This window comes from Pantherophis guttatus, chromosome 5, assembly GCF_059756535.1.
Source record: "Pantherophis guttatus breed Tessera chromosome 5, ASM5975653v1, whole genome shotgun sequence".
Lineage (NCBI taxonomy): Eukaryota > Metazoa > Chordata > Lepidosauria > Squamata > Colubridae > Pantherophis > Pantherophis guttatus.
The window spans coordinates 94,540,948-94,555,059 of record NC_142067.1 but is presented as its reverse complement, the minus strand read 5'-3'; the positions used below and the strand labels follow the sequence as shown (position 1 = coordinate 94,555,059).

At 37.1% G+C, this 14,112-nt stretch overlaps 1 protein-coding gene across 22 annotated transcripts in view; it reads left to right on the top strand.

The window, feature by feature from the left end:
- Positions 1–14,112, top strand: part of INPP4A (inositol polyphosphate-4-phosphatase type I A) — a 111,792-nt gene that overhangs the window by 67,954 nt on the left and 29,726 nt on the right. For 7 of the 22 annotated variants that reach the window (XM_087871478.1, XM_087871479.1, XM_034431346.3 and 4 more), the window contains 4 exons: positions 1,949–2,057; positions 8,190–8,373; positions 9,528–9,746; positions 10,938–11,076. In XM_087871478.1, coding sequence (XP_087727604.1) covers positions 1,949–2,057; positions 8,190–8,373; positions 9,528–9,746; positions 10,938–11,076 — 651 coding nt within the window. Of the gene's footprint in view, positions 1–1,948; positions 2,058–5,793; positions 5,812–8,189; positions 8,374–9,527; positions 9,747–10,937; positions 11,203–14,112 lie in introns of all 22 variants that reach the window. The other 15 variants (XM_087871477.1, XM_034431344.3, XM_087871470.1 and 12 more) reach the window with 3 other exon arrangements.

The window sequence follows — 14,112 nt, the reverse complement described above, 5'->3', positions numbered from 1 at the left end:
TTAAAGAAACATATTTTTTTCTGGTCTTGGGCTTCTTTTGCTCATGTGAGTTTGGTGCCCTTTGTTCTTGATTCTCTTTCTTTACCCAGCTTAGGGTAAAGAAAATGAGAGAGTTGGAAAAGGTTATATATTTTGTTTCCTGAATAAAGAGGTTGGAAGTCTATTGGATATTTGTTGGTTAGAACAAGTGGCTTGTGCTGAAAACTGATGAAGAAAAACTTTTAAACACCTGTGCAAGTAATCTTCGAGTTACAATAGTTCACTTAGTGACTATTTGAAGTTATGTGATAACACCCCCCCCCAAGTATTTACGACTCAGTCCCGAAATTACAAATTTTGCAGCACCACAGCAGGTATTCACCCTTACGAACAACTGCAGAGGCACTGCAACATTCACCCTAGTTATTCCCCCCACAACGGGTCTCCACAATTGCTTCCCCCCTCCCATCCTGCCACGCCGGACTCACTTACCTTGCAAAACTCTGTCTCCTCTCTGCCATGATTTCTTTGAGAGTGGGACAATTTCGCATTCAGCATTTGAATGGCTTGCAAATGTTTTGCGCGAAGACTAGAAGCTTCTGGGGACCTGGATCTCACAGGACTTCAGGCCATGAGATCATGGCACCTAGAAACTTCCAGTCTCCATACAAAATGTTTGCAAGGTGATGGGATGCTTTGAGGCAGTGCGATTTCGTGTCCCACAGCTGAGAGGCTAGAGAGGAGACAGCTCGCTAGATCTTTGCTAGGTAAGTGACCTGGTGCGGCAGGATGGGGGAGGGAAGCAATTGTAGGGAGCATGAGGTATTTCGTTAGGTCGGGGAGGCCCATAGGCAGGTGGCCTGTTCCATCAGTAGGCCCTCCATGGCCTTCCCCACCCTGAAATACCTCATGTGCACTTAACGAGCCTTGCATTTGATTAGTGAATGCATCGGCGAAAGGAGGGAGTGATCCCGTTCAAGGTACAAGATTCACTCCCATGTATCCTCGGGTTACAAATGGAATGGACAGGCCCCATTACATTCGTAACTCGAGAACTACCTGTACTCGGCAGAAAATCTTGGAATTTTAATTGAGAGATATTGATACTACTTAGCATTCTCCCAAGCAGTGATACTAACTGTGGCTTTCTGTGGCCTTTGTCATTTACAAATAGATTATTCTGCTTTTCATTGGAGGAAAATGGAATATCCCAGATAAATCTAAATTGTCTTCTTATTCAAGTGATAAGAATCCCTGATTTAAGCTGCACTATTTTAACCCATCTTTTTACAGTATAAGAAAATTGAAATTTTTGCTACGGTAGGCCTGTTCAAAATTTTGCACACTTTCCAATGGAAGAAAATGACCATCTTTGCAAAGAAATGTTCATGTGTAGCCATCTTCTCCATTGAGCACCTTACAGAGAAGTACAAGTCGATTTTGAATGTCTATCCTTAGCTGCTAAAATAATATATATTTCTCTTATGTAATTCTAAGGCCAAATGAAGAATGTTCTAATAGTTACATTCTTGGCAGGTATTGTTATACACATGGAGACTGTCCACATGACTAGGCATCTACTCACTAATCAGTTCTCACATGTTATGGTTGTGTATTTCCAGTAATATCCTGTGGCCTATAACAAAAGTGCAAGAAATTTGCATGCCATTTAGTAGAATGGAAAGTCTTACAGTTACAGTTACAGTTCATATATTAATTGGATCCAGACATCATTATTATAAGGAATTTCCTGTACTAGAAATAACTGATGCAGAAATGTCACTTTGTGTTAGATTTAAAGGTACATTAATGCAATTCTCAGAATTTTTAAAGAGTTTATAAGCTTTATAGAGAGTGTTATTGGTTCTTTAAAATATGGTGGTTGATGGTTTCTTTGCATATTTGCATTCTAAAGACAAGCTGACAGGAATTCTCATGGTGTCTTTTTCCCTGTCATTTTAATGTTTAGATGAGAATTATGACATTGTAACTATAGGAGCACCAGCAGCTCACTGCCAGGCATTTAAATCTGGAGGACTGCGGAAAAAACTACATAAATTTGAAGATGCAAAGAAACAGTAAGTGGCATTTTGAATGCACACCTTTTTTGTGACTCTAGTTTTGTAAAAAAAACAGAATGCCATTCCTTCTTTTCTTTTTTATCCACACACAGAAAGTTTCAACCAAATAGCAAATAGAGATACCTTATGTGAAGAATTTAGAAGAATGATTTCCCTTTTTAAATTGATCAATGTATTTCAGCTTTTAGCAGATTTTCCTATTTATTCACATATAAAAGCTGATTAATCATGCATTGGTTAGAGACTTCCCTTGAAATTTTGTGCAAGATCTTTTGATCAGAATAGATGAATTTTCAAAGAGGTGCTTCCTTCCAGATCTCCCTCTGTTCCTGGTGCTGTTGTTTTACACACACACACACACACACACACACACACACACACACACACACACACTCACACTCATTTGAAGTTTTTTTCGATCACCACCTCAAGAGGGGGAAGCACCTTGTTGACCTTGTCTGAATTTAGAAATAAGGAGGGTTGGCTTTTTAGTACTTGAATGAGAGAATGGCCAGAAAATACCAGACTGTAAACTAGACTGGTAATTTTTTAAAAGAGAAATATTTTTGAAGAAGGCAAAGTTTAAACAATTTCTTCTGTGTACCTTCAAGTAAATTACATGTATTACAGCCCAAATCAGTAACATTGCTTTTTACTATGTTGCTTATTCAAGAGCAGACAGAACACTTTTCCCCTTTTTTTGCTGTTGAGATGAATGATTCCATGTTTATTTCTTTTGTTTTTGCAATTTGGAGGTCTGGTAATTCTGGGTGGCTTACAATTAAAAAAGAAACAACATACTAAAAAGAAAAACAGGTTCATGTTCGTTTTGTTCGCACAGTTCTGATCCTGTGACCTGCTCCCGATAGAAACTATAGTGTAAAACAGAAACAATGTATGCCCATAAGGAAAGAGGGGTATGGAGTCAGGTGTTATGAGATGTATAAAGCATTCCTATATGATGTTACCCAGACGTGATGGCTCTAGTAGTCAAAGTCATAGAAGGAGAAGGAGGTCAAGTGGATAACCTTAATAGTTGGGAAGCTTTCATAACTGATTTTCATATATGAAATTATTTGAAACTTGAAAACACACTTATGCAATTTTCCTACTTTCTAGATGGAAAGGAATTTAAAGGATAAAAGCAATGGGTCACATGGATATACTAGATCTTCCACAGATTTGAAATAAGTGCTAGTACTGCTGTTGCTGTGAGCAGAGGAATTATCTTTTAATTTTATCTTTTTGGATATCAGAGATTTTAACCAAAAATGAGAACATGCAAACACTGGAACCACTAAGCTTGTCAAACATTCGCAGGAACAAAATAGTTGGACACTTCTGGATAGATGTTTTGTTGCTTTAAATGCTGCCAAATCAGATACAGTTTTCCATCCACAAAACGTGGCCAATAAACAATAATATTCTAAAGTTAGTAAGTCAGAATTAAATTTAGGCTGACACTTCCTATCTGCACTTTATTTTAGTTTCATATCTTAAATCACTGCTTATTTTAGTCTGTGTTACTTGCATAACTTTTAATAATAGCTCCAGAAAAAAAATATGTCATCTACCAGGCAGTAATCCATGGGTAAATTTTCCTTTAGAAGAACCATATTTAGAAAAATCACAATCTGCATATTATTTGATGATGTTTCTTCAAGTAACTTTGTTGCCATATTAATAGCTTGTATTAAAAATAATTAATATAGCTTTTTAGATAAGCTATATCTAAAGATCTGTCTGCATATTTTGTCTTTTTGACATCTTGTAATATATGTTATGTTTGTATTCCTATGTTTACGTTAGTAGGCAGTGTGACCATTTTTCGTATTCAGTAAAACACTGTTCGTAGTTCTTTATTATGGTCAATGACCAGAATTCCACTTAAAAGGCTAAAAATTTAAAAATAAAAGTAGATATAACTATAGCTAAATAATTAGTAAGGTTCACTATAGCAGGATTTATAAACAGTAAAAATGTGACTATATCCAGAGAAACTTAATCATATCGACAGGCTATTTTGCCATTGCGTGCTTGGAGCGGGGGGGTCATGCGCGCGCGTGTCCACACCCATAGTTCTATGTGCCCTGTGCATGCATGCATCACCCTCCGTCCCCGGCACGTGATGGCTCAGTAGGCCCGTTTTTTGCTCCACAGCCTCCAGAGCCTTTCTAGGAGTCTGGGGAGGGCGAAAATGGGCCTTCCCCACCCCGAGGTCCTCCGGAGGCAGGAAACAGCCTGTTTCCCTACTTCTGGTGGGCCCAGAAGGCCCAAAAATTAGCTGGTCAGCGCACGCATGTGTGCTGGAGCTGAGGCCACGTGCCCATCAGTGGCACGCATGCAATAGGTTCGCCATCACAGGGCTATAGCAATTGTACAAAATATAATTCTGAATATTCGTTTGAGATACAGATGTCAGCATTCAACCACGGTGGAGGTTACATGTTTACTGTTAATTTTATATTTGTTCTTTTTTCTTTTCGTTTTTGTCTTGTGTGTAATTTTTGTTTTGTTGTTGTTTTTATTCCGTAGTTTATATTTTATCTTTGGGAAGAATAAAAAATAAATAAAATAAAACTCTGAATAAACTGGTTATTTGGCTAATAAGGAGGATATAAAATGTCACTCTTAAATGACCATGCATTTTTATGAAATAGGGATTCTGAAATTATATTTAAATGATTATGGTAATGGCTTTTGACTATTGTGCACTATTGTTTATTTGATTTGTTGCAATATATGCATTACTGGAATGCAGTGTGCTTTTAATACTAAACACACTCTGTTGGTGTAAATAGTTTTTCTCAACTTTGGCAGCTTTAAAATCTGTGGACTTCAACTCCCAGAATTCCCCAGCCAGCCTGGGGAATTCAAGGAGTTGAAGTTCAGCCATCTCAAAACTGCTAGGGATGAGAAACGCTGGTGCAGAGCACGAATTTGTGCTTTACCATTACAGACATCTCTTACAGTCTCTTTTTGAGTCCTACAAATTGCCCATACATTACTGAAACATCAAAGTTTACATTAAAAAATATTTACAAATAAAACAGATACTCTTTTATGTTTCAGACATACCAGCTATTTTTGAATGACAATAAGAATGGCAATAAGAAATGCTATTAACTAGAACACATGCCAACATTTTCCTCCAGTTGGCATGTTCTGAGTTTAAAATCTTTTCTTAAATTCCATCAATTTTGTGAAGAGATGCCTAACATTTAGCTTGCTTATTATATTTAGAGTAATTAGGTAGTAATTGGGTGGGTTGGCCCTACCAACCCTTTAACATTGGCGACTGAACTATTTTATCTTTGGAAGATCATCTTGATAGTTTGGACACAGGACTGGGATCTCCGTATTATCTTAAATTTTAAAACTGTAGGCACAGTTAGATCATTGGTGGTAGCATTACCATTTATTGATTGGAAAATGAGATTAAGACTCTCTAAAGGAATGGCAGATGGCAGTCAGGGAGGGACTTGAATTCATTAGGGTATGTGCTGAATGTCTCAAAAAAATAGCTATGTGTTCTATCAGTCAGCTATAAGTTTTTCTGTGGGGTCTTATAACATTGTAGATGACATCTACCATTTTGTTTTCTTCATCTACTTGAGACAAACACACATTATTAAGAAGTATTAAAGCAATTAACATTTACCTAACATCATTTGGCTTTTGATATTTGCTAACAAATTAAAGGCTAATTTTCTTTTGGTTTCTTTTTTTTTAGCAGTTTTGAGGAAAGTTGGTGAGTTTTCTATTTCTGAGCTTAGTAGCATAGCTTTCTTCCTTTTCTAAAGCATTAACAGGGTGTATTTTATGGTTGTATCCTGATTTTGCTAATTTGCTTCATTAAGTAAATGTTTATTGAGGTATTTCATAGGCATGAATTTGTTATTTTCACCTGCATTATTTACTTTATCAATGAACAGCTAACATTTAAAAACAACCTTTGGATTATACAAATAATTTAAGAGAGAATTGGAAATATTAAATGTATAACTGCTCATCATTAAAAAACTAAAATAATTAAATACTGTTTGAATACTTTTCCTTTTAGGAGAAAGAGAAAACGATTTGATTGGGCTTAGTTTTAAGAAGTGTTTATTTGAAAAGGAGATAGTAGACACCAAGCTTATTTTGTTAAAAATTGCAGTGCTGAGGATCAAAATGTCTTCATATTATCTCATCTAGCCTAGAAGCCATTATCCTTATCATTCAGATATTTTTAGGTCAGTGGTATGATGTTGCTAAAACATCTAACCACATTACCAAATGAGCCTAGACATTAAAGGAAATTCTATCAGCTATGTTTAGACTCTGGTGATTAGATATTTCTACTATTTGTCCTAGGGGTGTGGCAAAGAGACTAGTTGCAGTTTATGTGAATATATGACTCTCCCAAAGGCTGATTTATTCATTTTGTGTACACAAAGAGGCTCATTTTTAAGATAAGGGATCAGCTTTTACACAAAAAGTTTACATAGATTTGGATCAGATATGAACTAAAACTTTAATCCATGCACATGAATTGACAGTTATACTTCCAAGCATTAGATAATTGGCCTATGTATCCATGGAACTACACTGTTATGTTTGAAAGAGTGTGACCTAGGGTCTTTAATAGCAAAAGTTGGACTGCTTTAGTCTACTTAATCCTAAATTTAAAAAGAAATAAAATTTTACCTTTGGTGGGGAGATGGATACAATTTTATTTTCCAGTTAAAAGCCAGTGAAGGATGATAGCTGTTCATTTGAGAGAATGGTCATGAGAAGCTAATTGAATTATTTCCTTTGATTCCAGCAAAAGATTTGCTTTGCTTCTTTTTTGAGAATGAGTCTAACACAAATAATGCTGCATGTAGTTTGCTACTGCATATAGATTGATTCTGCATGATGTCTCTCTTTCAAATAAGATGCATATATTGCTATAATGGTTGATAAAAATATTTAAAAGCCTGAGCCTTTAGATCTGTCCTTAAAATAAACAATCTGTATCACATTTTAAAGAAAACTCCTATAATAATTTTGAAGTCCTTTTAAAAATAAAAATACATACTTTTTCTGTTTTTTCCTTTTTTATTACAGCCTAAATCCTTTCCTCTAAAAATGTATTTTTCCAGATAGCTGAACAAAGCTTTGGTTAATAGCTTTTAAAGTATTAGCTAGATTCTTTCAAAGATAGATTTGAAATTTATTAAAAGGAAGAGATGTTGTTTCAAGACTCGTACTATCAAAAACATTTTTGGACAATTCCCTGCTTCAATTTTACATTGGGAGCTGATTCTGAAAACTTGCATTGTTTCTGAAGCATTGTTTTATGTTAAATGAATGCATTCTGTTAAATAAATCTGTTTTGCTGTGAATGAACTGATAATCTGAAATTTGCAGTGGGACATGGAAGGAAGCTATCTGCCAAGAGAAAGGAATTAGACTCCCATTTTTACTTTTCCAGATACATTGTGTGAACTACTAACTAAGCTGATGGCTCTCCAGCAACAATAGATGGTAGACCATATATCTGGATTTACAAAAACAAATCCAGATATAAGGAAGGGAAGGGAAGTCAAATAGCTAGGTCTTACTATAAATCTATATTGAGTTACATTTGGCTCAGCTAGTCATCTAAAATAGTGCAAATCTGGGTTTATTAAGCAAGATTCTGACATTGGCAAGAAAAACAGAGCCATATGAAACTTCAATCATCTTGAGCAATTACACAGTTGTGAAAAGGATAATATAGCAGTAGTATTTTCTAAGATGAACCTGGAAATCTTTGCAGGCAAATGGGTCGGTCATCCATTTGAATGAATAAATTATGCTTAGCCAAAGAATCAGATTAACAGGATTAATTCTGTTAATTCTGTATAATTCTATATTGCTTCATTGTTTGATTGGCAGTTTTCTGTTCCTTGTGTGGCTTCTGAGTAATCACATGGCATGTTTGATAAATACATCTTGTTCAAATGCTTTCATCTTGTGCATCTCAAGATAGTTTGAATAAGATGGTTGCAACATAGTAGATTGTCAGTCTTTGTACTTGGTGGCTTGATAGTTAGAACAAGATCCCAAACTAATATCTTCCACTATTTTTTAAAAATTACTCTTTTTTCCCCTTGTTGTCAGCACTGCAAACAATTCTCAGTCTATAATATACATACCGCAGGATATTATTCGAGCAAAGGAGATTATTGCACAGATCAATACCCTGAAAACTCAAGTTAGTTACTATGCAGAAAGACTTTCCAGAGCTGCCAAGGATAAATCAGCGAATGGACTTGAGAGAACACTTGCCATTTTGGCAGATAAGGTAAGGGATTTGTTCACCCTCCCCTATGTACCATTGAGATCCCTCTTTAACTTAATATTAACTGAATATTCTTATACTGTAATAATAACAAAACATTTCGCAGTTTTGAATTTCCTTCTCTGTAGACCTGCCAAAATCTGAGAATTCTGAAAGGGCTACAAGAACTTATATTTATTTGGTCTATATTTAATGGTCAGTAATGAGCCCTAAACCTCTCTAACCTCAGTTTATAAGATTATTGTATTTTATTACACTTGATCTAATATATCCCATCTACTTTAAGTCCTACTGCTACAGCAGACTAGACCTGAGGCAAAAAGATTCTCCTTCTCCAACCTTCATTTCTGTTGTGAAAATTTAAAAACTAATATCATAAATCTTGGTGATGGTTAGGGCTGTAAAGCAACATTCTTCAAATTGCTAATCAGTATTCTTTGGGGGGAAAATCTTTATGTCCCTGATCATTTTTTCATGTAATGGTATCCATCTCAGTGCCGACTGCTTCCTGTTAATCATGTTATATTTCCTTGCTGTACTGTAATTACATTCACATGACATTAAATTTAGTTTCTTTTAACAATAAGCCATAATTGGTGGGATCCATACAACATATTATCAAATGAAGGTTATATGCCACAATGTCTAGGTTACACAACATATTAAGGTAAGAAAGGTTATTGCTTAGTGTGTTGTATGAATCAATTCATTGAATTCAAATTGAAATTAAATTCACAGTGAAATGCTATAGAAAGAGTTATAAAATAAACACAATAGAATATATTTTTCTATGATAAATTCTATGGGTAGCTGTGCTCTCAATTGGCACTGTAATGGAAAGATTGTGTGTCTGCCTCAATCAGTACCTAGATCACTAATCGCATGAAAAAACCATCTTAGCAGGTTTTTAGTATGCTAAAATAACCTTTTTATTTGTTAAGTTTTGTGCCTTAGCCATAAGGCTAAATCATGTCCAGATTTGTTAAGAAAAGCGTACCTTGTATTAAACTGTTTTTAAAAAGTGACATAATTTTGGATTGTTACTGAGTTTGTTTACTTTACTACTTCAGTAGTGTTGGGATTGGATAGCAATAAAGAATGATATTATAAAATAGACGTTGTTTGCAAATATTGTGTGTCATCTTTATCCTTTCTAGACCCGGCAGCTTGTCACTGTCTGTGACTGCAAGCTGTTGGCAAATTCAATTCACGCCCTGAATGCTGCAAGACCAGATTATATAGCTTCAAAGGCTTCTCCAACATCTACAGAAGGAGAACAAGTGGTGCTAAGAAATGACCAAGATACTTTGGTGGCCAGGTGGGCAGGAAGAAATAGCCGTTCTTCTCTACAGGTGGATTGGCACGAAGAAGAGTGGGTAGGCTGTTACCTTAAAATTCCATTCCTATACTACAGTGAATCTTAATTCAGACAATTCCTTTTTGTGAAATTACAGCTCCCAGGTATTTGATCGTGTTTTGTGGGTTAGAGACTATGTTTAAAATGTTTTGAATGAGCAAAAGGCATGGTGGGCATTAATCAGTGATGCACAGTGAAAGTAACATGGATTTTTGCATCTTTTTTTCTTTGTGCTATAAATACAGTGACCATATTTTTTTTGGAAAAAAATGAAAGACAAATCTGAAAAAGAGACAACTCGGAAAGAGGTTCTCAAGGATAAGAGAAATAAGTATTTAGGTTTATAATTTTGCTTTACAAAGGAAAAATCAGGAGCAAAACCAGGAAAATAATTGTTAAATAAATCTAAAGGACAGTTTTCTGAAATAAAGGGCTGTCCTTTATAAGAAAGGATTATGATCACTGTAGTTATAAATGATGTTAAGCCTGTTTTAGAGCCTGTGTTCCAATTGTCATATTTCTATTTAAAAAGAATTGGTAAAAATCCATGCACCCAATTGTGGCAATCATTTTTGGAAGGTGCTTTGATGCTTCTGGAGCCCTTCGTTTATTAATTCCGGCAGACTCTACAGATTACACTAAGTCATAATCTGACTTAAGTATAGTTTGTGGAATAAGTCATTGGGTTCATATATAGTGAACCTAGGAACCACAACAGCTGAGGTCATGCAACTCTTGCAATAAACAAATGGCATGGTGACTTAAAGCAATCTGTGACCCCAGACATTGGGTGTTCACTTCTTTTTCTCTACTTCTGTTTCTATTTTTTGAGTTGCCAGTAAAAATGGAGCAGCTAAATTTATTTATTTGTTAAATTTATTTGCCGCCTATCTTGCTATGGAGTTAATTCTAGGTATCTTGGAGATGTGATGATTTCCCAATTATTAATTGGAAAGTAGTAAATGAACTGAGAGTCTTTGCAGTTTTGTCCCGAAGAAAATAATATTATGTTACCCTGTTGCCCAATTAGATGGAAATGGTTAGTATGTTTCTTTATTTCCTTTTAATCGATGTGCATGCTTTCTACGGATTACTGAAAGTAGTGAAAATAGTGTTTTCAAAATATTATTTCAATATACTTCTTTCTTTCTTTTCATTATACTGGGCACACCAGTATGTCATTGATCCCTTTCTGTTTGTCCCTTCCCAGGAAAAAGTCTGGGTGAATGTTGATAAAAGTCTTGAATGCATTATCCAGAGGGTAGACAAGCTTCTCCAGAAAGAACGATTACAAAGTGATAGCTGTGAAGATGTCTTCCTGTGTGAAGTCAGCTGCTCTAGCAAGAAAGGTAAACAAGATACCCGTGCATACTGGATAAAGCCAGAGATCTTAAATGAAATCATCTCATCTTCATCATCCCCACCATCATCTTCATCCATTTCATCCTCTGCATGCCATTTTCCCAGAATCACAAGTGCGTATGACAGCCATGGCTTTTTGCTGTTGCCATTTTGTTCTGCTTTGTTGCATTTCTTAGCTCTTCCTTAATCATGATCCATGTATTGTAAGCATTTCTTGGTATACTAGGAACCTTCATTTAACAGTAAGGTCCCAGGAATGAAAGAGCCATGGTCTTTTTGTTTTATTTCCATTTTGAATTTTCAGACCATTTCCTAAAAAGGATTAAATAGGGAGTGCTTCTAATCACTCTCCAAAAAGCTATAGTAGAAGTTTGATTTTCTATGGAGATTCTTAATAATCCAGGTCATGGTTGTCCCAAAGGTGCTTCTTCCAAAAGGCAACTGGATTTTCTTGTTGTTGTTTTTTTCTTTAAAAACATTTCACTTCTCATTCAAGAAGCTTCTTCAGTTCAGAAGTTCAGAACTGAAGAAGCTTCGTGGATAAAAAGTGAAATGTCTTCAAAGAAAAAACCCCAAGAAAATCCAGTTGCCTTTTGGAAGAAGCATCTTTGGGAGTAAAAGCTAACTAGATTATTTTATCAGAAGTACATAACATGGTGCTCTTAGGCACCACTGTGCCTGTAGACATTAATCTTTTCATCAGTTCCATTCCATGCCTTAATTAATTTTCTTTATATTCTTGAAATTAAAAAAATAAAGAACTCCAGACTCTAGTTTCAGTATTTATAAAAATGTCTGACGGCCCTGCATATACCTGAAGATAGAAAAATTGCCCAGTGATATTTTCAGAAGTAAGTTTATCTCCTAATTAAGAAATCAACTGATTATTTCAAATTAGTTGATATTTTAGGATACTTTCATATATTATGTGGCATGCTTTCTATGGGCAAATAATCTAAAAGGTAGGCTGGTATTTCGTTCCCTCTATTGCGGATGGAAGTAAGACACTGAGGCGGGAACATGGCTTGTTTCAAGCCACCTAGTAAGTACTTGGTTAGGTTGAAGACCTTAAGTGCTGCAATATGTTTCAGAGACCAGAGGTATTCATACTGTACAACATTTATGTGTGTGTGTGTGTGTGTGTGTGTGTGTGTGTATGAACATATGTATTACTATGCCTTTTCAGCAAGATGACCAAAGCAACATAAAAGAAGTAAAAGACATTAAAATATACATAGAAATATAAATCGTGCAAAAAAGGAATAATGTGTTTCTTCTGTGCATAGAACAAAGACATTGTGGCTTGGAAATTGAGCTGGACCATTCTGGACAGAGCTTTGCAGTCTGGCAAAACAAAAACCTCTTGGTGATTCAGGGTTTGAGCTGAACTCTAGAGGAGTCTTAAAGTGCAAGTAGGGGAAGGCTGGTGCACCTTGCTTCTCTCTCCCCTCCCTTTCCAAGTGGCCTAGACACCTGTCCCTCCAGTGATATTATCACTCCTTCCTTCCTGTACCTCCATTTAGCTGTGTGCCACCAGTAACCTCACTGTGCTTTAGATCAGGGTTCTCCAACCATGACAACTTTAAGACTTGTGGACTTCAATTCCCAGAGTTCCTCAGCCAGCAAAGCTGAAGTCTTAAAGTTGCCAAAGGTGGAGACCCCTGCTTTAGATGACTCCAATTGGCTATGCTTCCCCGACCTCCCATCTTCCTGCACCTTCTTTTCACTTGTCTCCCACTGCTATCTACACAGCACCATCATCACATTGCATTACAAAACCAACCACCCCAACTGCCCTTTCACATCTCTCCACACCTTGTCGTATGACCCCTTCTTCATCATTGTGAATGATCCATTTGTCCACCCTTTCCTATCATATCTCTGTGCTTTTCTTTCCTCTATCTCCTTTTGACTGCTGCTACCACCTAGGGCTTTCCCTTTTTTTATTTCATCCTAAGAGACCGGCTGACAGGAGGGAGTCTGGATCCAATTCATAACCTTTATTTAACCATAACAATACAATAGAACCAACACATCCCGCGCTAAACAGCTCCTTTTATATCGCCGAGCTGTCAACTAACAACCAATGAAATCCTAGGCTGCGAATGACCAATCAGAACACCCGGCAACTAGCCTCAATATATAACACCCCTTCCCACCAAGATGAGCGTGCGCCACATCAGGCGCATGCGTAATCACTTAAATAGGCCGGTCTTCTACGTATACGTCCGGAACGCCGGATCTCCACCCCTTCCCGTGGCGGTGAATTCGAACTTTCCTTCTGGAATCGAGCGTCCTCCTTCCGTGGTCTATCTTCGCGCCCAACCTCCCTGGCCCGGTCGCCTCTAACGGGTGATGGTAAGCCCTCTGACCCTTCATTACCAGGTGTGTGTGTTTTATCTAGCTGGTGATTCTCCTCGCCACCCCCTTCCTGCCTATCGTCCTGTGTGTCTGGCTCCTCCTCTCGTCCCCTATTGTCTGACAATTTTTTCCGGGCCCGCAATTGATCCTTGTGGCGCTTCCAAATTCTTCCTTGTTCCATCTCTATGTGGTAAGAACACGGCCCCGCTATTCCTACTACCGTCCCTGCTAACCACAACGGCAATCCCCCATAATTCCTGGCATATACCCCGTCTCCTATGCTAAACTGACGATATTGTCTCCGCGAATCTAATGGCTTGGAATGCCCATAAGAGGGGTGTAACCTGTCTAATGTCGTGCGCAGCTTCCGACCCATTAACATCTCGGCGGGGCTTCTATTAGTGAGTTGGCACGGTGTGGAATGCTGGGCAATTAAGAATTCCTCTACCCTTTCTCCCCAAGTACCGTGCCCAATCTTCTTGAGGGCCTCCTTCGCGGATCTCACAGCGCGTTCCGCACATCCGTTACTAGACGGATGGAATGGCGAGATTAAACAATGACGGATCCCCCTATGTGTCAGGAACCCCTCAAATTCGGCAGCCGTAAATTGAGGACCATTATCTGAAACAATAACATCAGGCAGCCCATGGGTAATGAACAGA